Source organism: Fukomys damarensis, unplaced genomic scaffold (assembly GCF_012274545.1).
Source record: "Fukomys damarensis isolate Sample0158 unplaced genomic scaffold, DMR_v1.0_HiC HiC_scaffold_38, whole genome shotgun sequence".
Taxonomy (NCBI): Eukaryota; Metazoa; Chordata; class Mammalia; order Rodentia; family Bathyergidae; genus Fukomys; species Fukomys damarensis.
In genome coordinates, this window is record NW_022900950.1 from 44,548,204 (window position 1) to 44,574,845 (window position 26,642).

Genomic DNA, 26,642 nt, shown 5'->3' on the forward strand with positions numbered 1-26,642 from the left:
CATGTGAACTTGGAAAAGAACAAAGCTTTCTAGAATTATAAACAAATAAAATGGAGATTATAAATCCTGGTTTCCTCTTCTTTATATCAGCACACGCCAGTTGTCAGACAGCTCTGAAAAAATCTACTCCATTCCTAAAAGGCAGATAGTTATTATCAAAGCATTTCGGAACCATTTTAATTTTCAATAAAAATGGCATAAGGAGGCAGGGTAACAAATATGAAAGAAACTTTTAAAACTACAGTATTTGCCTTTCAAATTTTTTCCCAATCTAACTCCACTCTCTCCTGTGGTCTTGAAACCTCTCCAGCAGACTGACATACTGATAAATTCTAATAGAAGGAAGACAATGTAGAAGGCAGGATGGGTGTGGCAGTTAGGGAGGTCACAGTGAAAAAGGAAAGTACTCTGTTCAAGTAGCTGCTGATTGGGCAGTACCTGGAGACAGACTTCCGAAGGAGCCCCACCTTTAGATTCTTTTGTGTCACCCTTACTTCAAAACAAAGCAAGCTGTAAAGCCAGTCCAAACATCTCATCGTGGAAAAGCTAGCAGAACTGTCATTTTTTGCGCTCTTACTGCAAGAAGGGCCCACTTTCTCATGAAACTTCTGCTATTGGTGAAGACTTGAAGACTGTAATGGCAGAGTGAAAAACAGTATGGTATTTAGAATTAAGTATCATCAGTCCATATCCTATTGAATCATATTACCAAATTCCTCATCTATAACCTGTGGTAGGAAGATTGAACAGGTAAACAAAAGTGATTCTAAAATGATTTCTTTCCTCTCTTTCCCTTTTTAACTTTCTTCAAGTGAAAAATAAGCATGAACTGTAAAATAAACTGGTCTACCTACTTTTTATATACATGAGATTAATTCATGCACTTTCTTAATAACACAATAAGGTTGTGTTTAAATATACACATTCACCAGTGTCATGACCCCTCTTGGGTCTCTGCTGCAAGTTTGTTCTGGGAACACGCAGCAAACAGCCTGGGGTCAGGTAGTTACCCAGTCAGCATCTACAGCCACTTTCCAGCACCTGCTTTCTCAGGAACACAATACCTTCCTCAAAATGTCTACTACTTCGCAGGACAATGATGGCAAGGTTTTCATTTGACTTACCAACTGAACAATCAGATTCTTACATTATCTAAGGTAAAATTATTTCACATAATTTTGTCAAGTCACGTGGACTATTTGTTACATTAAAAATTTTTTAAGATTGCACCCAATGTTGGCCTAAAAGTTCTTCTGGAACTTTCTAGGTAGCTTAGTGGCCAATGGTTAATTAACGTAATCAGCCAAGACATGAAACCTGTTCAATGCTGCCCCTATAGGATTCAAGTATTTATGCATCTATAATTTTTAAGACTATAATTCAGAATTGTGATACCAAGTTAACTCGACTCCAACCCTTAGTATCTGAGGCTTCTAGATCTCTGCTTTAAGTGGGAAGTTGTCAGGGCAGTGTTCAAAGTACATTATACTCATGATTCATCATCTTTCATAGCCACATGACAGACCAAGTCCTATTTGCTTTTATTTAAATTTTATTACTGTTATTAGTAACAAGCCAATAGAAATAGGATAACAAAAGAAAAAGTCAGGATAATTTCTTCCTTATGAATTAAAACGTGTATAAACACACAAATTCTCCTCTATGTAAGCTACTTCCTCCCCACATTCTGTCTCCTATGAGAGTTTGTACAAACAATTATACAAAGCAGTCCACAGAACAATGTGAAGTTGATAACACAACCTGGGCAAGGGACCCCAATCATGAAAAAATCTCAGGCAGATTCTTGGTCTTAGATTACCAGCTTCTCCACACTAAGTGTACTTGTGGTTTCATCCTCTTCATTTGACCCAAAATATCCTGGAAGGTCCAGCATCCTCTGCTCGGCCTCAGTGAGGCCAAATGATGTGTTGTCATAGAAGGCAAACTCAGGATGGGCCGGGAAGCTCTGACATCTGTCTTTTCTAAATTGAGAAGGGCTCAGTGGACTGACCCTCTGGTAACCATCTTTGGGGCAGGTGGGGGAAGACTGCTTCCTTGAGACACTCCTGTGACTGGGGGATGGTCCCCTCCGAGCTCTGTGAGGCTCTGTTCTCTCAACTCCTGCCGCTAACCCTGCCTGACGATCTGCCAGGTCTGGTTTCCTTGTGGGCTGCCCCAAGGTATAACATTTAGGGACAGGGCTTACTGGACCACTGGTTCCACCAGCCCCTTGGTAATGTTCCAGTTTTTCAGGAAGCAGGTGAGTGCCTCGACTTGGAGGCCTAAACCTGTCCTCTGCCTGGTCCCAAGTCCGTGTCCTAGAACTGTAGGTGGGGACTTGCCGTGGAGTCAGAGTGGACATGCTCCTCTCCCGGAATGGCCGGGCCTGTTTGGTTTCATGAAAACTGGCTGTTCTCCTGAAGTGGGAATTCCTGGTATGGCTCCTCTCTGAAGAGCCCCCTCTGCTTGCCATGTGCCTCAGCTGTGACTTGCGCATCAGGGTCTGGCTGGGGCTCACAGCACAGCTGGCCTGAGCCATGCTGAAATCCAGCCTGGAGGGAGGCCTTTCCGAGGCACTCACCACAGGTGGGTCCAAAAATGGGGATTTGATCCGGAACTTGTTTGCTGCTGCTGCTGCTTCTTCTGGACTTTCCAAATCTAAGGGGGGTCCAGCTGCAGCATCGATGGCAGTGTCTGTCAGGGGACTCTGAGACACATGGTACACTTTGGTGGTTTCCGTCAGACCTCTCTTCTTCATCTCCTTCAACTGCTGCTGGGCAAGGCGGTAGCTAAACAGAGGGGGGATAATCTTCTGTGCATTAGACTGAAAGCTCTCACTGCCAGAGGCATCGTCCTCAGGAGTCACTGGCCCGCTGCCCCTGTAGGTCAGAGGGATGCCAGTGTCCCCTGGGCTGCCCCCGGGCCCGTCACCCCCATCCGAGAAGCTCCCATGCTGCTCACTCAGTTCGCAGATGTTCTCCTCATCTGAGTTCTTGCGGAAGCTGGGAGAATGGATAGAATTGTGTCGGGCAGGGGTGCTGCATTTTGGGGGCCGTCCAAACTTCCGCCACAGTGTGATGAGCACAGTGGCCACAATAATGAACAAGCACAGGGATATCCCCGTGACAGTCACAATGTTGTTGGACTTCGCTGGACCCTCTGGCGGAAGAGGAGATGGACTGGATGGCTGGAAAGCTACAAAAAGAGGAATAACAATGCAGCATTTAAACACCTGTGTCTGATTTATTTCACTTAAGAGTATGGTCACAAGGTGCATCCATTTACCTTTAAATGTCTCAAGTTTATCTTTCTTTATGGCAGAGTAGTACTCCACTGTATAAAAATACATCTTCTTTATCCATTCATCTGTTGATGGGCATTTGGGTTGTTTTCAAGATTTAGGTATTGCAAATTGTGCTGCTATAAACATTGGTGTGCATGTACCACTGAGGTGTGATGCTCTTAATTCTTTTGGGAAAATACCAAGAAGGGGAATAGCTAGTCCCAAAATGTATTATGGATATTGGGAAATGGGAAGAAAATGTTTAAGAGGGAAGGGGAACAAGGGAGGAGGGAAGGGGAAAAAGAAGGCAGGGAAAAGAAAAAAATAAAAGGAAAAATGTAAACAAAGCTTTTTTAAATAAGGGGAGAGGGAATTGGGGAAAGAAAGAAGAATCAAGATATATTATGTACAGGTACAAATTCCCTATGATGAATGTGATCATTATGTATATCTAATATGTACTGATAAAATTAACAGAAAAGAAAAAGAGGAAAGATAAATGTATTCTTTTGTACTAATTTCTCTGCATAGCTTTAGGGTCTCTGAGTTGCTTGTTCTAATTATTATAACAGTTAAAGAAAGGAGAAAAAGAAACAAGGACTGGAATTTCTGTTCTTAAAAATGGATCTTTTCAGGGCCAGGGATTTAGCTCAGTGGTTTCGCTGCCTGCCTTGTAAGCACAAGGGCCCAAGTTTGATCCCTGGTACAAAAAAAAAAAAAAAAAAAAAAAAAAAAAGGATTTTTTTCTGACAATTGCAGCCAAACAAGGTCTCCAGTAGAGGAAACACTGAAAAATCTGGGACACACCCAATTGGGATGGCCAAGAAAGCCACAAAGAGACAGACTCCTGTGCCCACCACCCTGCTAAGCCTCTTTTTGAATTTTCTACATGAAAACAGTGTGTAGAAAATGCCAAGGTAAAACCCAAGGTTTTCACATATGGCAACTTAAACATAGGATGTCTGCAGTTACACGTACCTGTGAGAAGCATATGGGAAAATTTTTACCAAGTTATAAAACTCCAAACTCAAAATGATTTAGGTAGGTTATGTCCAAATTTACACATCAGTTAAACTGCCGAAAATAGATTGCTAGCAATATAATATAACACGTCTTCCCCTTCTGGTATCCAGAAGCCACCTTTCTAAGCATTAAGAGCTCTGCTTTCTCCTCTGTTTTCAGCTGTCTACCCCGCTTCCCACCTTCTGCATGATGTTGTTTCATCTTTCCTGCTCTCTCAAACTGCTTTGTCCTACAGTTTGCAAAATGCTCATCAAGTGCTTGCTTTGGCAGCACATATACAAAATGAATCAAGATGCCAATGCCTCCTGAAGCTTCTGCCTTTACTCCCACCAAAACACCTAGAAACCTGAGGTCGGCTAATGTCACCTGGCCTCTTTCTCTTTCCTCCTTGATCACTGTACACCATCCAAACCCTCCAGGCACCTGTCCTATCACCTTCTTCCCATCGTCTCGTCACCACCAGCTCTGTGGTTCATCTCTTCGGCCAGTTCTTTGGCTGCTGCCCTCACATTTTTCTAGTCTGCCCCACGGGACACATCAGAACAACTTTTCCAGAAAGGACCCTGTGGCCTTCCTAACCCTTTCTGGTAGAAATTTCCAGCCCTCCCGTGCAGCAGGGTTGGAAGCTTAGACTTCCAGTATAGTGAATCAGTAAGACCTTCTCTTAAAAAAAAAAAAAAAAAAAAAGAAAAAAGAAAAAAAGGAGGAGGACTGGATTTTGTAACTCAGTAAGAAGGCCCAGGTTCAATCCCTACCTACTACCAAACAAAACAAACATAATCCTGATCTTATTCCTTGCTCTCCCAGCCATGTTTACAGTAAGGAGTCTACATTTGCTGACATATTGTTCCCACATCATCACCGATGTTTACTGCCAACGACGCCCAGGATTCCAATGAAACAGCTCCTGCCAAGGTCATTAATGAGTTCCTAATAGCTGAAGATCCTATAGTGTTGGCTACCATGCAGAAGATGCCTCTTGAAGCTCTCTCTCCCTCTTGGTTTCAGTGACAATACTCAGGCAATTTAGAGAGAAGCACACGAACTCTGAAGGCAGGGAGATCTATCTCAACCACCTGCAACTCATCAAGCCCAAGACTCGTCACCTTCCGCCAGAACCTGTGCCTCCTCACGTACACCGATCTCGCGGGAGAGGCGCTGCAGCTCACGCAGTGGCCAGTATAGAAAGCTGGCTTTCATCCTTCTTGCCTGTCTCACCACTTCTCACCACATACAGAGTCTCTGCACTCCTGCTTCCCTGCATCCCCGCTGCCAGTGGTTCATTTTTCACATGCATCACTGCAAAGCTCAACAGGCTCTTCTCTGCCATGTCTACTCTTCCAACTTGCACTCTACACTTACAGCCAGACAGATCACCCTAAAACACATGTCCCACCCTTCAAGGATCCTCAGGGTCCGGTCCCTGACATTCTGTTTGGTCTTGGTTTTCCTACCCCTTCTGGCACACCATTCTCAAACTACAGTGAATTCTTTACAGTTCTCCAGATATCTTTCTGTGCCATTTTCTTCCGAGTCATTCACTGCACTTTGCTTACCTCACTCACCTGGGTGGCACATTCTCAGCGCTCAAACTTAAGCTCAAAAATCACCTGCTCCAAGACTGGAGATGTTTCCAGCATGGACAATCACCCTTGGCAAGCTTCTGTAGCAAGCTGTGGAAACCTTTATTACTGTAGGCCCTACATTGTACAGTGTATTATACCTGCGTATATACCTTCAGTCTACTATACCATAAGCCCCTCAAGTCAAGGACATGTCTTATCAATATATTCCCAATCCCAGTCACAGTAACTTACACATAGCTGGTACTCAATAAACATTAGATAAATTGATTCTCTATTTTAAAACATAATATCAAAATGATCAATATCTCGAACATGGGTTGAACATAGTACCACAGAAATTGGATGCTCCTGCTCTCATGCCAAATAGTCACAAAATCTAATGCACAGCTCCACTCAGAACTGGATATAAAAGTATTATTCTGAAGCCAAACAAAACTCTGAACTCTCAACCAAGTGAAAACAGTCGCATGCTGAAAGCGCTGAAAGACTTGTTCCCTGATTTATCACCTCTCTTATGTGTGGTGGTGTGATGACAGTGGGTAGAAGCACTGCTATCACACATTCAAAACTGTTCTCCCACCTCTGTTCTTTTTTGACTCTACCTGGCTGCCTTAAAAACCACAGCTGGAGAAAAAACCAAAAGCTGCTGCTGGCCTGCCCCATCTCTGCCTCATCTGGTCTTTGCTTGTTCACTTCAACTGCAGGGGCTTTCCTGGTATTAAGCAGCAGGCAGGTAGATCTCTACGTGTCCAAGAAGTGGAAAATAGGTGGAATAGGAAAAAAAGGGAAGACTTGGAAGAAAAGATCATTTTTACTCATGTGGCTCACTTAGAGTAGAAGTAGGGGTGTCTTTAGCATTTACTTTCTTGCTAATTAACTTGTGCTTTTGCAGATCCCACCTAATATTAAAGAATTAAAATCCCAGAACATAGCTTGTTGCCTTTCTTGTGCCATTTATCTGTGTAGAGCACCCCAGAAAGTTCTGAAACTGCTTTGTATCTGCTTTGTACGGTTGGTGCCTTCTTGGTATTGTACCCCAAAACTCTGCATAGATTTAGTATAATGGTAAGTTTTTTAAAAATGCTAAAGGAAGATTTTTATTAAGAATCTGAATGTAGGGCTGGGGATTTAGCTCAGTGGTTCTGTTGCTTGCCTTGTAAGCATAAGGACCCGAGTTCAATCCCCAGTACCAAAAAAAACAAAAAAACCAAACAAAGAATCTGAATGTTGATTCATTATATTGTTACGATTTAACATTTATTTGTTGTATTTGTGATTTGGTTAATCTGTATAAAAATTGTAAGTAGAAAGGTTTATATTTCATCTTAATTCTTTTGATGTTGTAAGCGTACTTTTTAAAAGATGGATTATTTGAATGTTTATGGTGCCTGACTTATAAAAAACAAAACTACAAAAAAATCTTTAGAATCATTAAATCATGTCCCTGTATTACCAAAATAACATAGCACTGTGCATGTATAGTTTAATTGCAATTTCACATGTGAAAGTATGAAATCATCTAATCCTTTATTATTACGTTTCCCAAATTTAAAAAATAAAAATAAAAAATAAAATCCCAGAACATGAAACACGATTACATTTCCTCAAAATGATTGCTAATTCCAGTTGCTGATGCCTCTCCTAGAAAGCCAGACTGGTCTTTATATAAAGACAAAGTACTCAATATAAGCAGCTTAGAACAAAGTCAGCTCTGGCTCCCCTAATTCAAGGGTGGCCGACCTATGGCACACAGAGCCCTCTCTGCCAGCACGTGAGCCAAGTCGCCCCAGCAGCCTAGCATCAGATAATAGTTGTTTTTCTCAACTAAAACCCCAGTATTCAGGTTTAACTGCAGTGTTGGCACTTTGTAATAAGTGGGTTGCTGTTGGGCCACTCGGTCTCTTAACGTGTCACTCACTCATCAGTGTGGGCCTAATTCCTCACTTCATGATGTCAGCTAGACCATTTGCCTCTCCCTGCCCCAGAGTCCAATCTGTAATATGGACATAACAATACACAGATATCCCCCTTGTATCTCTTGGTATCTGCTGGGGTTTGATTTCAGGGTTGTTATAGTCAAGTTCCTTCTATTAAATGACATAGTATTTGCACAGTACCTACACACATGCTGCCAGGTACTTGAATTCATTTCTAGGTTACTTATACTACCTAGAACAATGTAAAGGCTATGTTAACTAGTTGTTATATCTACTGTTTTCAGAATGACAGGAAAAAAGTCAGTACACATTCAGCACAGACACTATTTTTCCAAGTATTTTCTATGCATGGTTTTTTAAATATGCAAATGCAGGGCTGAGAGAACAGGTGTGATGGCGCACGCCTGTAATCCCAGCACTCGGGAGGCTGAGGCAGGAGGATCACTGTGAGTTCGAGACCATCCTGGGATAGTGAATTCCAGGTCAGTCTCAACTTCATCGTGAGACACTGTCTCAAAAAAAACAAAAAACAAAAAACAGAAAAACAAAACAAATACAGGGCTGAAGATTTAGCTCCATGGTTCTGCCACCTGCCTTGCAAGCACAAAGTCCCGAGTTCAATCCCAGTACCCAAAACAGAACAAAACAAAAATACAAATACATAACTTGCAGGCATGGAAGGCCAACTATACCTACTTCATATGTGCAAGACACTTACAAAAATGCTCAAATATGTCATGTAGAGGTACAAGATCCCAACAATGAATGTAAATGTAATGTATCCCTAAAATGTACCAATAAACTCAATTAAAGCTGAAAAAAATGCTCAAATATGAACCCAGTATAATACCTACACTGTAAAATTAGTGTGAAGCTTAAATGTGATAGTGTATTTAAAATGTTGGCATGTAAGCGGCACTGATGGCTGACAGTGTTCTGTTCTAAAAGGATAGTAGAAACCAGTGGCAATTGAAGTTAAATTCACTTGCATATTATAGAACTCTGGATGGACTATCTTAACACAACATGCCATCCCAAAATTAAAAGGTGTATTTGAAGGAAGTTATGCACACGGAAGGAGCTGTGAAAAGTGAAGAGGATTTGCAAAGAAAACAGTATGAAGTATAACTGATAAAAGAATGGATTCAGAGTGGGGCCCAGGATTGTGAAAGGAGGGCTGGGGGAAGAGTCTGAGCCTGAGCTTGCAATAAGAAGACAGAATAAAGTTCCTAAGATTCTGGAACAAAGGGAATAAGGCCTACGGCATTGGCTGGAAAGACAAAATAGCAAGAAGGATTTGCTGAGGCCACAGGCAGGAAAACTGGATGCAACGTTGCTAGGTGTCCGAGGTTTTGGCTGAAAAGACGCTTTGAGATCCAAAAAAAGATGAGCACCTAAGTCCTTCAGATCCCAAAGGGACAAGGAACTAGACTGGCCTTTCAGTCTGGAACTGGAGAGAAGATAGGAACTGACAGAAACTTTGGATTATCTGTGGGTCAGGGCCACAGCAAGGGCCAGCCAGCTAAGCAGGAGCTACATATCAAGAGATGGGATGGTGTGTGGGAAGAGCAAGGAGGATTCACAACTGTAACTGTGGCAATGAATGGGGCTCAGCTTCACAAGTGAAGCCAACCTAAGCCACGTAAGCGCTGCGTCTATAGACCACAACATCACACAGCCACTGAGTGTTACCGGTGCATGCCTTGGAGACCCTTAGAAAATGCAGGAAAGGCCAGTCCCCATGTGATACCAAAAAGAAATATCCCTACTTCCTCCTACTGGATAAGGGTGGTAATCGATAAACATGAGCTACTCAAGGGGGAAGATGGGGTGCCTTGACAATTAATGGTACATAGGGTCCCACGGAGCTTCTCTGGGACGACAGGGGAAAGTTAAGAAAAAATATTTATCCATCATTTTGCGGGGAAGAAGTACAAGTAGAAATAACAACAAAAAATCTTAGGATGAAAAAATAATTCTTCCCCACTCCATTGCTGTTTGTAAAAATTATTTAACATGTCTGAATCTTTAATTTAGACACATTTAATTGTAATTTCCCTCTTTTCCACAGTGTTACTGACCATCACCTCAGTGGCAAGCTGGTCTCTAAGCTGCTCCCAGTCTCGGACACACTAAAGAATACGGGATTGGAACAACCAACAACCAATACGGAGCATTGATGAAGCTACTCCTGAACTCAGAGTGGTGGTTCTCAGGTAGGACTGTATTCAGCGATCCTTTTGATGGAGGCTCTGGGGAGAGATTCCCAGAGAAAGCAAGAATACCTACCAGTACACTCCTCCAGGGAACAGGAGGAGGTCTCCGAGGACACTCCAGGGCAGCCAGGTCTGGAGGGGAAGGAAGTGAGACACACTCGGCGTCGCTCTCTGACACCATCCCCACAGGTGGCGCTACACTGGCTCCATGGCTGCCACAAGGACCAGGTCTCTGCAGGGACATAAGTCACGCTTTTAACGCTAGTTCATTTGAGAATCAGTATTTTAACTGTACCCAAATGAAACAACAAAACTCAAATCTCAGGCCTCCAAAAGTCAAGTAAAAACATTCCCAGAGATATAGAAAGCTGTAGTGCTGCCCCTAAAACTTAAAACAAAGAAACGCTGTATAGAGCCAGGGATTTAGCACAGTGTTTGCCACCACCTGCCTCACAAGCACAAGGTCCTGAGGGGAGGTGAGGGGAGAGGACGGGGAGAAGGAAGGGTAAGGGAGGGAAGGGAAGAAGAAAGAAAGGCTGTATAATTTATAAAATCTGAAGTCACGGGACAACCAACCAGCCTTCCATAAAAAGAAAGACAGGCTCTTCCAAGGGAAGAGGGGATATAAAAAAAATTTTTTTTAAATCTGGTACAGACTCCAGGGCGCACTCACACAAGCTGGCAATAAGAATCCATCTAAAAATGTAATGGATTACTAAAAACCTAGTGTGGACTGTAATGAGAACACAAAAGTCCCACAGGAGACATAACAAAGGAAACTGTACCCACATGCACGATCTTCTCCAGGGAGTTTACCAAATGCCCACCTGAGGGACTGAGAGCAGCTGTAAGACTAGACAAAGTTCCTTCATGGTAGAAGTCTGAGGACAGAAGGGACATCACTGCAAAAGGACTCAAAGCTTCACTTACAGCCTTCTGCCCATCTCTCCCACAGAACAGCTTCAGCCATTGGAAAAGGCAGCAAACTCAGTCACCTAAAGAGCATCAGTTGAGACAAACTACAGCTAGGGAATGAAAAAAGAAAAACTCTTTTGCCTTTGGAGGGGAGCCTGAAATCTCCTGCCCCCAGACTATTAAAGATTTTCTACCACCATGGAGAGACAGGATTATCAAAAAGGTATCATCCCTGAAACTCAGCGACATAATATTTGCCTGCGACTGAGGTTGAATCAGTACAAAGGAGTATCCTCCCCTTATACCAGGCTAGCAAATAACCAAGTAGCAAATAACAACAGTCTAGCGCTGCATGAGAGAGAAGAGCGAGAGGCAGAAATCTCTAACATGCAGGGGCAAGCCTAATGCTAAAGGTGGAACAGAAGCATAGAGAAAAACCCTCTGGCAATTCAATGCCCACTGTCAATACAAAGTAACAAGAGAAAATTCTGAAATCTGTGACGAAAAGAGAGTAGATGTAGCAACAGGAAAAAAAAAAGTTCAACTCCTTACTAGATTAACACAATACCTACACTAAAGACCTACCAAAAACAGAAGTACAATAACTCACTTCCAGGCATGAATACTACTTCTCTCGGGGTCTACCGTTCCAAACAAGATGCAAACAATTAGGAGATACACAAAAAAGCAAGGGAAAAAACAATCAAGAGACAAAGTAATCAAGAGAACCAGACTCAGATATGACCCACATATTAGGCCTATTAAAAGAAAATGGAAATAAATATGATTAATATGTTAAAAACTTTAATGCAAAAGGAAAACAAGATGAATATAAACAGATTGAAATTTTCATCAGAGTTGTAAACTGAAGAATTAGATAGAAATGTTGAAATTTAAAAACACAGTAACAGAAATGAATGCCTTCTGCAGACTCAGACATAACACAGCTGATGAAAGAAACACTGAATTTAAATATAGGTGGTGTTATGGTTTTGTTTCTAGATATCCCCCCGAAGTCTGATGCAGGTATAGGTGGAACTTTTCAGAGGTGATTGGTTTTTGAGTGTGTGGTGCTGGGATCAAGGGTAAAGGATTACTAAATTAGCCCACAGATTGGTTTGGCATAGTTTTAGGTAGGATTAAGGGCACCCCACAGGGGTGTAAATGCTACCCGCTCTAATGGCAGGTAGCCTGGGTGAAATATAAGGGCCAGAAAGAGGGCTAGAGGGGTTGCTTGTCACCTGCTTGTTGCTTGCTGCCTTCTGCCTGCCCTGCTTTGCCATGGACTGTTTATCTTCTCTGATGCCCTCTACCACACCACTCTGCTTTAGAGCCAGCTGACTACTGACTGAAACTTGTAATAATTGTAAGCCAAATAAATCTTTCCTCCTTTAACTTTGGCTATTGGGTATTTAGTCTCGCTGACAAGAAAAGTAACTAAGACAGGTAGAAATCACTCAGCCTGAAATACAAAGAATGCTATGAGTTGAATATGTTCCCCCAGAAGCATGCATTAGAAATGTGATCCTCAATGCAACAGTATTGGGAGCTGTGATGTAACGGGAAATGTTTATGTTGTGAGAGCTTCACACTCATGAATGGACTAGTGCTGGTTATAAAAGTGCTTGAAGGACGCACTCTTTTGCCCTTCCATTTTCTCCTGGGGATGAGGCAGCAAGAAGGTCCTCACCAGCTGCGGTACCCTTGACCTTGGACTTCCTAGTTTCTAGAACTGTAAGAAAAAAAATCCCTATTCTTTATAAATTGCCCAATCACAGATATTCTGTTATAAAAGCACACAGAGAACTAAAACAAAAGGGTGGAAGTAAAACAAACAGAATAGGACATTGAAAAACTATGGGACAATATCAAGTAGTCAAGATCTTATACATATAATTGAAATCTCAGGAGGAAAAGCGAGAATATGACAGAATAAATATTTGGGATTTTTTGTTTGTTTGTTTGTTTTTGAGACAGGGTCTCACTATATAGTTGAGACTGACCTGGAACTCACTATGTAGCCTAGGCTGGTCTCGAACTCACAGCGATCCTCCTGCCTCAGCCTCTCAAGTGCTGGGATTACAGGTGTGTGCCACCACACCCAGCTAGAAGAAATATATGAATAGTGTCCAGAAACTCTCAAAAATTAATGAAAAACTAAGCCATAAGTCTAACACGCTCAGAAAACATCAAACAGGATAGACAGAAAAAGGACAAACGAAAAGCTTAGACACACTATTTTCAAACTTCTAAAAAACAAAAACAAAAAATCTTGAAGACTGTGTTGGCTGGGGTGGGGCAAAGGCGGAAACAAATTACACAAAGGATAAAGCTGAGAATTACAGTTGACTTCTCATCCAAAACTATACAGACCAGAAGACAATGGAATAGTATTCCTGAAAAGCTAAAAGAAAAAAACTAGTTAAAAAATATTTTTTTAATATTTTTTAAATAAAGGGGAAATAAAGACTTTTTCAGATAAAAACATGAGAGGAGTATAAGCAAACCTTTACTACAAACCTTCAACTGTAAGAAATGTTAAGAAATTCTTTAGCAGAAGGAATATGATACCAGACAAAAATTTTCATGTATAAAAAGAAATAGAATAGTGAAAATGGCTTATATAAGGGTAAACATAAAATCCATTATTATTTTTAAATGATCTAAAATATAACTGATAGCCAGGCATGGTGACGAACACCTGTAATCCCAGCACTCGGGAGGCTGAGGCAGGAGGATCACTGTGAGTTTGAGACCAGACTGGACAACATAGTGAGCTCTAGGTCAGTCTCAACTATGTAATGAGACCCTGTCTCAAAAAAAAAAAAAAATCTATCTATCTATTTATCTATCTATCTATCTATATATATATATATATTGATATATATATATATTGATAGCACAACTAGAACTGTAGCAATGAGTTATGTGTTTGATTCCATACATGAAGTAAAATGCTCAAAAACTGTCACACCAAGAACTATAGAAGAACTATAAGAGAACTAGCCTGGCATGTGCAAGACCCTAAGTTGTCTCAGCAATGCAAAAGTATGGGGTGTGGAGATGAATTTGAAGTGTACTACTTAAAAGTGTTTACATTACATGGAATTTGAAGGTCAACTGAGGGTAAAGATGAATGTTATAAACTCTAGTACTACCACTAAAAAGTATACACTCATACTAGAAAGTAAATCCTAAAAATATTCAATATAAATATGCAGAAGAGGAAAAAACAAAGAACTGATGCAACAAACATAAACCAGGCAGCAGAGGAGGCTTTAATAAAACCACTAATGGAAACATTAAATCTAAAACCAATTTAAAAACAGAATACCACACTGGATATTTTTTTAAAGCATGACCCAACTAAATACTATTTAAAAGAAACACTTTACATATAAAAATATATAGAGATTAAAGGTAAAAAGATAAAAAAATGTATCATGAACATATGAGAAAAGTGGATTGGCTATATTAATACCAGACAAAATACACTGCAGAGCTGGGGACTTGGCTCAGTGGTTTAGCCGCCTACCTCCCAAGCATAACGACCCAAGTTTGATCCCCCCTACTAAAGGAAAACAAACAAACAAAAAATACACTGCAGAACCATGGATAGAAAGGTACTTAACACAGTAACAAAGGAGTCAATCTAGCAGGGAGTCTTAACAATCTTAAATGCAGATCTGCCTAACAATAGAAATTCAAAACACAAAACTATTCCCAAACTGACTTGTTTCTGCTTTTTGTGGTGCAGTGATCAAACCGAAAGTCTTGTACATGGTAGGCAAGCATTCTACCACTGAGCAACAACCCCCAGCCAAAATAACCATTATTGATTGATAAATGCAGACTGATCTTCCAAGCAGATATGCAGTCACTGCCAGATAGCTTAACAGAATCATCCCCTACAAAGAAAATGCCTAAATTCCTTCTCCATTAGCACCCATCCAGCCCCAAGTCCTATCGGTCTTGCCAACCTAAGACACCAAAACATTTACATAAAAGACTCTCTTCATCTTTCACGGACAAAAATTTCTAATGCAGCCAAAGGTATAAAAAGCACTACAGAAACATAAGGAAAATGTGTAGGGTAGCTACATTCTCAGGAGAGCCAAGTGGTGCAATCTCTGGAGTGAGTCATGGAATATGAGTTCTTTAAAGCAATTAAAAGTCTCTGAGGATTTTCACAAGAGTGGAAACATTACAGACGAGTATTCTGGACCAACATCAACGAAGGTGTGGTAATGATTTTCCATGCAGAGGTCCAAATGAACATACTATTGGTTCTGTGCCTCTCAGATCACACTGTGGCTCCTCTTATGCAGAACAATAAGTGGGCTTTGTCCACAGGGCTTCAGAGCTGCTCAGACAATAAGACCCAGTGCCTGAAAAGCTTTGGGAATTGTATAGGAAAGTTTAGTGCAAAAGTTCTGTGTGATCCTGTTTGGAAAAATCTACTGGAAATCTCACCACTGTAGTCTAAATTGAAAATTAAGTCAACATATAGCTCATCTTTCTCTTATAAGGTTCGTACTGCATATATTAATTTCACTTCTTAGCTGAACAGTCAGACTCAGGGTGAATCTGCCACACAGAAAATCCACATTTAGCTCTTCCATTTACTGCTGCTGGTCCTGCTGTTTGGAGTGTGTAGCTGCTTCTGCAAGAAGCAGCTCCGAGGGAGACCCTGACCACAATGCCCGAGCAGAGGACCATTGCCTGTTCTGCCCATTTCCAGAATCTTCCCCCTGCTGCTACTGTGGAAAACCTGCCGTTTGACAATGGCTGGATACATCTGTACAAAGTCCAGTGGCCTGGAGCATCAATAAGATTGGCACTCCTGCCCCAAATGTCTTTAATCAAATAATCCAAATTTCTTGATTTCTCTTCATTTATTTACACTAAACTCAGTCAGAATTTTTTTCCCTTGTACATATACCTTCTTCGAAAAGACAAGACTATCTTAGATCATGAAATTAGTTCAATCTGTTTTTCTAATACCTAGCTGAGGCTAGCCATACCTGAATCCAATTTTCACTTTTTTTTTTTTTTTTTGGTACCGGGGATAGAACTCTGGACCTTGTGCTTGCAAGGAAGGCAGTGGAAACACTGAGCTAAATCCCAAGCCCTAATTTTCACTCTTTAAGACATAAATTGAGCACCTATAAATGTGTCAGGCAAACCAAAACAAGCCAAATAAAAACCACTAATAGTTTGACCATTATAAGACACACTTGAGTAAATACCAAATAGTTTTTCTGGTGTGAAAAACTAAAAGTGTAAATAAGGCTCAAATGGTATAATTGATAGTGTGAAATAGGAAGAAAATGGTTAAAGGGGAAGTGGGAAGGGGAGGGGAAAGGAAATAAAGGAAAAGAAAAAATGTGAAAAAAAGGAAAAAATGGAAACAAAGTCTTTGTAAATAAGAGAAGGGTGAAGAGGGGGTGAGGGGAGGGCAGGGGTATGGGGAAAAAATAATAACCAAGACATATCATGTAAAGGTACAAGATCCCAATGATAAACATAACTGTATCATTTGCTTTAAATGTACCAATAAACTTAACGCGGAAAAAAAATAAACTTGACCATCAGTAGTCTGAGGACCACATAAATTGAGTTTGCCACCAAATAAGTTTCCCCAATGCGGGGGGTGAAAGGGGAAGACAACATTAACAAGAAACGTCAGAACTGGCAGATGCCATGAAGGAAGAACTGAAGGATACTGCAGCGAGTTAGGGCAAGAGAAGTCAGCCAGCCCAGGGTGGAGGAGACATTAACTGGAGGATGATAGGAGGAGCACAGAAACGGTGACTGGCAAGAGAGGGCAGCTTGACCACCGAGGGCCTTGTGGAGTTCCATGCTTATGCCAAGTGAGGCTACTGAAAGGTTTTAAGTAGAGGAATGGCCTCAGCCAGCCTGAATTTCAAATAATCTCTCCAGCTACCATAAAGAATTAAATGGATGGTTGAGAGTGAATTAGAATTCTTGCAAAAGTCCAGGTAAGGGATGATGGTGGCTTAAACCAAATGGTATTGTAGAACTGGGAAGAAGTAGAGGGAGTCAGACACCCTCAAGACAAAAGCCAGTGTCCTATTATATAGAGGAGTGAAAAACATAAGGAAGACTCAGGTTTCTGCTTTGAACAGAGAGACAGACGATGGAGTCCTACACTGAGGAGCAGCTTCAGCCGGAGGGTAAGATGATGAGTCCAATCCCACAAGTGCTGCCTCTGAGATGCACTGGAGACAGCTGAGGGGTGCCAGCTACTCAGCAGGGCAAGGGCAGGGGTGAGATGCTCAACTGGACTCATCAGTATCAGGATAGCAATCTCCCGGCAAGCAGGTGAGGACAGATGATGACCAAATGTTAAGACAACCAAGGTGGTGGAACGAGCCAGCAAAAGACACCAGGAAGGAGCAGTCATGGAGATGGGAGGTGAGTGACATAGGTGTGGCATCACAAAAGCAAGGTCAGTGAAAAGTAGCCTTAGATTTGGGGACCTGAATTGCATTTGCTGACTGATTTAGTGTTTGCAGCGAAGAGTTTGCAGTAGGTTGAGAAATCAACATGAGGCAAAGAACTGAACTTGAAAGTGTAACCAAAGTTTCTCAAGAAAGTGGTCTTTAAAGGGAAGAAGAGAGAATAATGTCTGGGAGAGAATATGAGGTTGAATAAAGGGTAGATCTCTAGATAAGAAAATAAAGTGCATTTAAAAGTTGATGGGAATGAGCCCTTCTAAGAAAGGTCTGTTAAAGACAAATTGAGAGGGCTATAATGATTAACAGAAAGTTCCAGAAAAGAGCGAGGGGCCAAACTACACAGTGGAAGGGAGCGTTGACTTGGTACTGGAGGAATAACACTTCTTCCAAGGTGAAAGAAAGAGCCTGACACCTACAGGCTCACAGACCTTTAGTGGGAGAGTGCAGTGTTCCCACCTAATGGCTTCCAGCTGCCCTATATGACAGGCGGTAAAGTCAATTCTGAGAGTTAATCATAAGGCAGGGGTTGAAGATGAGTAGAGGAGGCACAAATGAGCTATTATACAGAACAGGAAGGAAGAGGAGCTGGTTAGGGCAACCTGCTGGGTAGCACGGAGGCCCAGCTGAGGATGGAGGAACGAACCCCCCATGGCGACACCAATCAGCCTGGATGTGACCTTGTCATGCAGCCTCAGCAGCTTGAGTGCAATGGGCAGCCAGCAGATGGCCTTAATGTGGAGGTAGGGTGAGACCTGATCTGGGCAACAAAAGGACAATAGGGCAAAGGAATTTAGGACATTGCTGGGGGTGATAAAGGGATGGGCCGTGGAATCGGGTGGGTTAGAGAGGCGAATATAAGCAGACAAGTGGCCAGGAGAAGGGGAGAGAGTAAAGGGAAAGGGACTTTCAAGGAATGGAAGCGGGGAGAGAGCTAGAGCAAGAAACACCTGGCCAGGGACTTAGCTCAGTGATACAGCACCTGCCTCACAAACGCAAGGTCCTGAGTTTGATCCCCAGTACCAAAAGAAACACCTGTGATTACAAAAAATCAGAAGCTTGGGCAGTCAGGGCGTCCTGGGCTCAGTGAGAGGAAGATGAGAACAACAGGTGAGCAAACCAGGTAATTTCTGCCAAATGAAACCACTTGCTAAAACCAGGCTTGCACCCAGGAAGACGGAAAGAGATGCCAAGGGCAGTATGAAGCAGAGGGGTGGTAGCACAGAGATAGAGCACTTGCTGACCATGCACAAAGCCGTGTTCAATCCCCAGCACTGTGCACTACACAAAGAATACATCTTGCTTCCATTTCTCACTAAAATGGCTTCATTCCTGTAATGACTTAAATGAGAACAGACTTGCTCAGCCAGAAGGAAACAAAATACTAAATACAATTTAAATTCCAATAATCTCTGCCGTGGACTTACTATATGATGTGATAATATCTTTTAAAAACTTAATCTAAGAATAGCTAAGTTTTATTAGTAATTCTTCTGTGCCAGCACCACAATGGAGAGGAGTGTTGATCTGACATTGGAGGAATGACACTTCTTCCACATTGTCAAGAAAGAATGGGTCTGACGCTTAAAAACATTACTTTTATTTTGAGGTAGGTACTTTCATCATCCCTATTTTCTTGATGTGAAACCGAATCCTAAAGAGGCTTAGTGAATCTACGTATAATTTCCCTGTTCCTCCCACAGGCTCCACCATCCATAAATTCACCTAACGATGGATGCAATGTGTTCCAAGAAAAAAAAAACACAAAAAACTGTCTGTATTGAACTTGTACAGAGATTTTTCTTATCAATATTCCCTAAACAATGCAGTACCACAACTACTTACATAGCATTTATATTAGTTATTATACCTAACCTAGAAATAAGTTAAAACATCCAAGAAGCTGTGCATAAATTAGATGCAATACTGCACTGTTTTAATATCCACATTCTGAAACCATTTCTCTATGAATACTGGGAAATGACTGTACTCAATTTTTCTGATAAGGAAGGTAATGTTAACTGATGAAGACTGAACCATTAAAATGAGAGTATAGAGCCAGGGATTTAGCTCCGTGGCTCTGTGCATGCCTCGCAAGCACAAAGTCCTGAGTTCAATCCCTAGTACTGGAAAAAAAAAAAAATGATAGTACAGTTCACCTAAGGGTCACTTAAATTCTACATAATGATTTTATATGAAGATACTAATCCTATTTTCAAATGTTTAAAAATCTCAATACTAACCTATATTTCTCTGAATTAGCATGCACTCCTCCTTTGCAGAAAAATGGCTTCTTCTTGAATTACCAAAGTTAAAGCAATATTTATTCTTTCCCATGTCAAACAAAGTGCAGTTAAATACTGTTCTTCTCTCTCCCAGAGGTAAGCTGTTTTCAGCCAGCTTAACTGTTTCTTCCCCAGGGCGTCTGGGGGCCTCCTTGAAAACAGTAATTACCCCTTGGACAAAGATACATGGTGGAGGCAAGACCATCACCTCCACCCCGGACTCACATGTGAGTTCCGGCACCATCACCAACTTGTATCCAAATCTCTGGGCCAGGTCCATGGGTCCTGTAGAAGTAATGACTGAGTCTCGGCCAAGCAGCTTCAGCACCACATTGACATAGGCTTCTGGCCCCACAGGTGCACAGCCAAACTCAACCCACTGACTTTGAGTGAGTTCTGCCCTTTTGCTGGTTCTTATCTCCAGTGGCTGTCCCGGACTTGTTCTTGTCTCACGAAGGCTGTTGGTGAAGATGACCTCCACCAACATGCTGGGCTTGTCCACAGGAAATGGGCACAGAGATTGACTGGTAAAAAGGCCTACCCAGAAGGTGCCTTCCGCTGCCTGGGACGTCCTATTGAAGTCAACATGAAAGACAGGCCATTCCACCTTAAGAAAGACACGCTTCTCCAACCAGGGGACTGAAGTACTGTTGTCCGACAGTTCACGAGTCATGATGAACCAGTAGTCACCAGCCTCTCTGAAATAGAAACACTCAAACTCGAGTGTTCCCTGGGACTCATTGGTTAAGAGGTACTTGGTGACGACAGTCTGATTGGTGGCGGCATCCAACAGCAGGACAGATACATTCCTCAGTGTCCCATTAGCACTATCAAAATACTGGAAATCCACTGACACTGTGCTGTTGCTTAGTGCTACATGGCCGGGCTCTCTCAAAAGAAGACATTCAGCTTCTCCAAGGACTGAAACAGGCAGAATTAGTGTTTAGAAGATGCATTTGAACAGCACAATTGATGACAATGATGAAAATAATATTTCAGACACTAGAGAAGTCAGAACAAAGCTAAGGATGATGTATAATGTAAAACGGCATACAGCTTCTGGGAGCTGGGCATTGAGCTTGTTCCATGCTAAATGGCTGTTCTGTCACCACCTTTCATGAAGTTTAAAATAATGAGTTAGTTATTCACAACATTCAGCATACACATGCAATGAAAATCTATGAAGCTAGAATAACAGTTGACAATTCTCAGGTTAAAAATCCAATACTTCATATTTCTCATGTTAATCGTATTCTGTGTTTAGGTATTTGGAGAAATGGATATAACAAAATTAGAGAAAGCCTAGTCTGAAGGACACAACGCAAACTGCTCTAGACTTTAAAATCTAAGAACCTAACTTTACTTCAAAGTTACTAACAGTAACCTGACAAGAACCTGGGAACTTTTATCAATAAAGCAACAGGTATTTTCTATCTATGTGAGGTGCAATTTTTTAGTAGATAAGAAATTTTATTCTGCAGGGTCATCAAAGGGGTAAAGTGAACCTTTATGATATTTAGGTTTGTCCTTGGCAATTTTAATGACATTTCAGCAACTGGTGATGGTCTAAATAGAACAGATGACTTCTAGTCTCCCGAGTATCAGCATACAGTTAGGACCAATCATATCTCTTAAAAAGAGATCCAGCAGTGAATAGTACAAAGAACAAAAACACACAAGAATCCTTGTTTCTATTTTGAACCCTATCCAAATATGTATCAAAGAAGGCAGAATTTGGCAATGGGACAATCAGCTGGTCCATGGCTAGGTAAAAAATGATTTTGAACTTAGCGGACTGCAGCACACTTTTGGATTGAAAAATAATTCATATAATTATGAATTTATTGTTTCTACTATATTACCACACTCGTGTATAATATATACATATCATATATTAAATATGTCCAAAGGGACAATGTTTTATTTGTTTGTTTGGGCTTATAGTCCAAAAACCCTTATATGTATTCAGTGAATGATTATTAGATACAACACATGAATATATTGGCACACAGAAGTGTTTTTCTTAATTAGCTCTGTATTCATTTCTTATTTGAGATGAGGAGAAATAAAATATATAAAACTTAGATAAACTTGAATGCTTGATCACTACTTAAATGAAATTTGTAATAGGGTAAAGTTGTTCTGTTTTTTCTCATTTAGGCAAAACAGAAGTCGAGGGATGGATATTCTCTTGTGTCTAAGGTAGGTGATTCTTGTGCAGCTTGTCTCCTGGTTCAGAGCCACTCTTACACCTTTTTTGAACTAGTGGCCAAAGAGATTCCAGCCCTTACTGCAGCCCAAGGAAGGAGTTAAGACTAAGAGCAAAGTCGTGTTAATTGGAATGTGAAGGGTGTAGGAAGGTTTAGAGTGCATTTTAAGATGAAGAGGCACACGCCAATTAGGTTATTAATGGGAATCTACTGTGAATGATAAGGGTGAGGCTGATCAGACTCTAATTCAATGGGAACCATAAATGAAAAGAAAGATACAGCACCAGCAAAGAGGGGGTGTTCACTGAAGGGAGAGCTTGCTAATGTACTCCAGAGTTCCTATTCCCACAAAGGAGCAGATATTTTCATTTGGTTCTACTACATCCTGATTTCGCTATTCCTGAATTTCCCTTCTCCCAATTTCTTTATTTACGTAAAGTAAATAGTGTCTCTATATAAGCATGTTGATTTAAAAAAACTAACTAGTAATGGTATATATTTTTCCATGTCAAAGGGAGATTAAAGGGAAAAACAGTTCTATGAAAATATGTTCTTTTCCATTAGTGGCCTGTGCACTCTGCTTCTCTTCTCTAGTTCTTGGTCATTCAACTTTTGTTTCCATATTCAAGTAGGGCATTTTGCACTTAACAACAAACATCCTTGAATGTTTTGTTTAAATGGAAAATTTTGATATTTTATCATTATGAAACAAGGAAAATAGTAATTTCTGCAGGGGGCTACTAAATGCAGAGCAATCTGTTTTTAAGCAGTAATAAGTTACTTTAAAAGAAATTAAATATTGGTTTTCTTAAATCAAGTGTCTTCTTATCTAAATAAACTTTTTTTTAAAAAGCCTGAGAAAAGATATCTACTGGATGAAAAGAACTACACAGGCTCTGTTCCATTTCGCTAGCTGTGCCACAGATATTACACAAGCCAGGATTCTCTGACGTTTGTGTTACAATTTCTGTATCAAATTTGAAGACAGTTTCCATTCTCACATCATCAACTGCTTAGTTGTCTATGGAATACTTAGAAATCATCAAAAGGAGTGGCGATAATGTCATATTGTTGACTTTATTAGTTCAATAGTTGCATAAAACTCTGAGAAATAAATTAAGTTTCTAGTTGAAACAAACTGAAGAGAACTAACTTTAAGCACCTACTGTATTCTCAGGCATTCAAGGTATTTCACATTGTTTTACTGCAACAAGCCTGTGAAGTCAATGTTATTGTTAAAGTGGAAAGAGACTACGAAAATTGTCTAAGTATAAACCTGGGAAGGATGGAAGTTCAGATTAGTTCCAAAGATACTCTAACAGTAAACCTGTCCAGTAAAATCTTATAGAATATATAAAACATCAGTGTTGTGTTTATGTGTAGGTGGGTATAAAATGGCTTATACTGCAATACTGAGAAATCAAAGACAACTGAGGGTGACATGCTATTCTCTAATTTGTTAAAATGGCTGTTAAGTTTTTTTAAGAATTAAAAATATATTAGAGTAAAATTTTAATCAATTATGCAGAACCCATGAATCACTTTCAGAGAACTTAGGGTTGCAAGATCACAGTTTAAAAGGTACCAAAGACCCTGCGTGCATCCTCCAAAAGGATCATCAACATCAGTGCATTTACAAACACCACATTTATGTTTCTTTATAATTACTATAGGATGAAGTACAGTCATAATACTCACCATAGTCACAGAGCACCACCAGCAAGAGATTTGAAAAGTCTTTCAACATTGGTTTCATTCTGATCAGCAAAATCCCAAGTCTTTAGTCTCCTCATGTCCTTTTTCACAGCCAAATTGTGATTTTTTTTTCAAAAATGCCTGAAATTAGAACTCAAAATATGATGACTCCATATAATGATTTTGAAATGGCAAAGCTATTCTAGGAAGTCAGACTTCCTAAGTGATATTAAAAGGAAAGTAAGAAAGACACTAATTTTCCCTGGGCAATAATATATAACTTTACTATTCCCTTTGGTTCCATTAAAGCTGACTTGTGAATAGTCAGATATGCCCAAGACCAAAATTATCTTTGCAAAACACCAAAATTTTTATCTTTATAGCACATCCTTAAGAGTTTACTTGCTTAATTTTATCAAAGTAAACAGAAAATCTGCATAATAAATTTTCACATCATTTATATACTTGGCATTTCACAATGATCAATTTTTGCCAAACTCATTCAGCATTGTGCTGTGTCACCCTATCTCTACCCCTTGACCTGGCTTGCACAACTGGTATATTATGTGGATTGTTTCATTTCCTGATTCCCAGGACTTTTATCCAAATGATCAAACCTTTGAAAAAGACACCCAGTGTATTACAACTATATGTGAATCCCATGTGGCCCTGACTCCTGTTGTTCAGTGTAGCCCAAAGAGAAAACAGATAAGTAACAATTGTCATCTCCTGTCGGTCTTCCAGTATTTCTTATTGCTAGTAGGATTCATGTAGCAGTCTTCCCAAACCACCTAGCAAGGAAGGAAAACCTTACTGGTCCAGAGTGATTTGTAGGAAAAGGCACTTGTTTTGATATAAACATTAGACTAATGGACTATAGAATAAGATTCAGGCAATGTAAGACTAGTTCTTCCATACCAAAATAAAACAAACTATGTTCTATTGAAAGTAAACAAGTATGTATTTTCTTTTTGCAGGGGTGTTGGGATTACTGGGGATCAAACTCTGGACCTTGTGCTTGCAAGGCAGGCAGTGGAACCAGAGATAACTCCCCAACCCAAGTATATATTTTCTTTTCTTTTTCTTTTTTTTTTTTCCTTTGGTACCGGGGATCAAACTCAGGTCCTTAAGCTTTCAAGGTAGATGCCAGAACCACTGAGCTAAATTCACGGCCCAAGTATATATTTTCTTAATGTTTAATACCGCTCTATTATTTATGGTTAAATATTTTTAAGGTGCTGGTGATCAAACCTAGAGCCTCATAGTCAAGACTAGACAAGAACTGTACCACTGAGCTACAACCCCAGCCCCATAGTTAATACTATTTTTAATAAGCAAGTATATTATACTTCAAATATGTTACATCCCTGCAGTTAAGAACAAAAATTAATTGAATTAAGATTGACTGAAAACTAAAATTCAATGGAAGGAAACTAATGTTTCTCTATTAGTTTTCTTTCAGCAAGTGATGGTTTACAAAGGGAATACTGAGCTTCCTGAAGTAGAAGTTGAGATTTGAAATGTAATTATGCAGATAAATAGGGCTCCCTCCCCTCGAAACACACAAAAAGAAAGTTCTGACTTGGTGAAATTAGCCACAGATTTGACTGGTCCCTTCCTGAACCTGGACAGAAAACCTGGCCAAAAACAGCAGGTGAGCCCTCTTGGAAAGCATCGTGTGATCTCTGGAGGAGTGTGGGCAGTAGGGCAATTAAAACGTCTCCTTAAGTCACTGATACACAGTAACCAAACTGGAAAGAAGCAAACTCCCCAACTTTGAGCCAGCTTTTCACAAATTGCCTGCCTCCCCACGATAATCACTAAGGGGGGGGCATTAACTGATTTTGTGATTATACGTTTTTCTTCTTACAAAAATAACCAGCAAGACACAGAATTGTGTGATAATGGATTCTAAAACAGAAATGGAATTGTAAAATACTATCATACTACCTGGAAATCATAACATGAATAATGATCGTGACTATAATATACCTCTTTAATTTGTTGTCTACCTTGCTTATTTTCTTTCAACATGTTGGTACATATTCCACTACTGGCTACTTACAATGTTTGGCTTGAGAATCATTTTAAGAACATAAGACCTCAGGTATATAATTTAAACACATTTTAAAATATTTGGATAGGGGCTGGAGTTCAGTAGGACAGCATCTGCCTAGCATGCTGGGGGCCAAGCATTTGATTCCCAGCAAAAAACGAAAGAAATCCCAGCTTATATATAACATTCACAAACATAAAAGTGTATACACCCCAGCTGAGAGGGTGGGGAGAGGCTGTGAATATCTCAGTGACTAATGGAAACACCCAACTTTAAATCCCTCGTTTTTGCTGAAACCAGCTATATTACCCTCAGAGCTGCCCCAAAACAAATTGAATTACTCTAATGTCCATGGGACTAATGACTTACCAAAGAAAAGGGAAAGCAGAAGCAAAGTACTTTTGTCTCTCTGACAAACATGCACATGCTCTTATGTGTACCTAAGATTAATATTTATTAGGAGGAAATCCCAATTCCAGAGCCGTTCATGTAAATAGGCTTAATTTATACCTTCCACCGAGGCGGCTCTGCCGGTGTCCCACGGGTTGCCAGCAGCTTCCCTGGGAAGCCGCACCCTCGCCGCCGCGGATACTCAGCTTTGCAGAGGCGCAGGTCAAGTTGACGCTAGGAAATCTAGACTTAGAGTGATCACAGAAAGCCCTTCAAGAAGATCTTGAAATGCTTCTATTTCAAGCGGACTGAATCCCACAAAAGGTTTCTTTTCCGCAACGCTTAGTATCCCAAGCCGCGATTTTTCAAAGACCCCAACAACTCGGATCCACCCACGCCCGCGCCCGAGGACAGCGGAGCTCCCGCTAGACCAACGCGCGAGGCCGCCACCTCTTAAAAGTAAGTCCCCCGAGGGCACAGGTGTAGCGTGGCGGGCACGCAACCGTCACCTGCGCTTTCATCCCGACCCCCGCGGCTTGCGCGCCCCCGGCCGCCCGGGCTCTTCTT

General features: G+C 40.8%; 1 protein-coding gene across 2 annotated transcripts; it reads right to left on the reverse strand.

The window, feature by feature from the left end:
• Positions 1–1,404: 1,404 nt before the first annotated feature.
• On the reverse strand, positions 1,405–26,483 carry Thsd1 (thrombospondin type 1 domain containing 1). 2 transcript variants are annotated; one of them, XM_010636634.3, is made up of 5 exons: positions 26,196–26,483; positions 23,633–23,770; positions 19,683–20,645; positions 10,119–10,277; positions 1,405–3,195 (listed from the first exon to the last, which is right to left on the reverse strand). In XM_010636634.3, the coding sequence occupies exons 2-5, from the start codon at positions 23,688–23,690 to the stop codon at positions 1,811–1,813; spliced, it is 2,565 nt and encodes an 854-aa protein (XP_010634936.1). In that variant the 5' UTR covers positions 23,691–23,770; positions 26,196–26,483; the 3' UTR covers positions 1,405–1,810. The 2 variants fall into 2 exon arrangements, with proteins under 2 accessions (XP_010634936.1, XP_010634937.1); XM_010636635.3 differs by lacking the exon at positions 10,119–10,277.
• Positions 26,484–26,642: the final 159 nt, after the last annotated feature.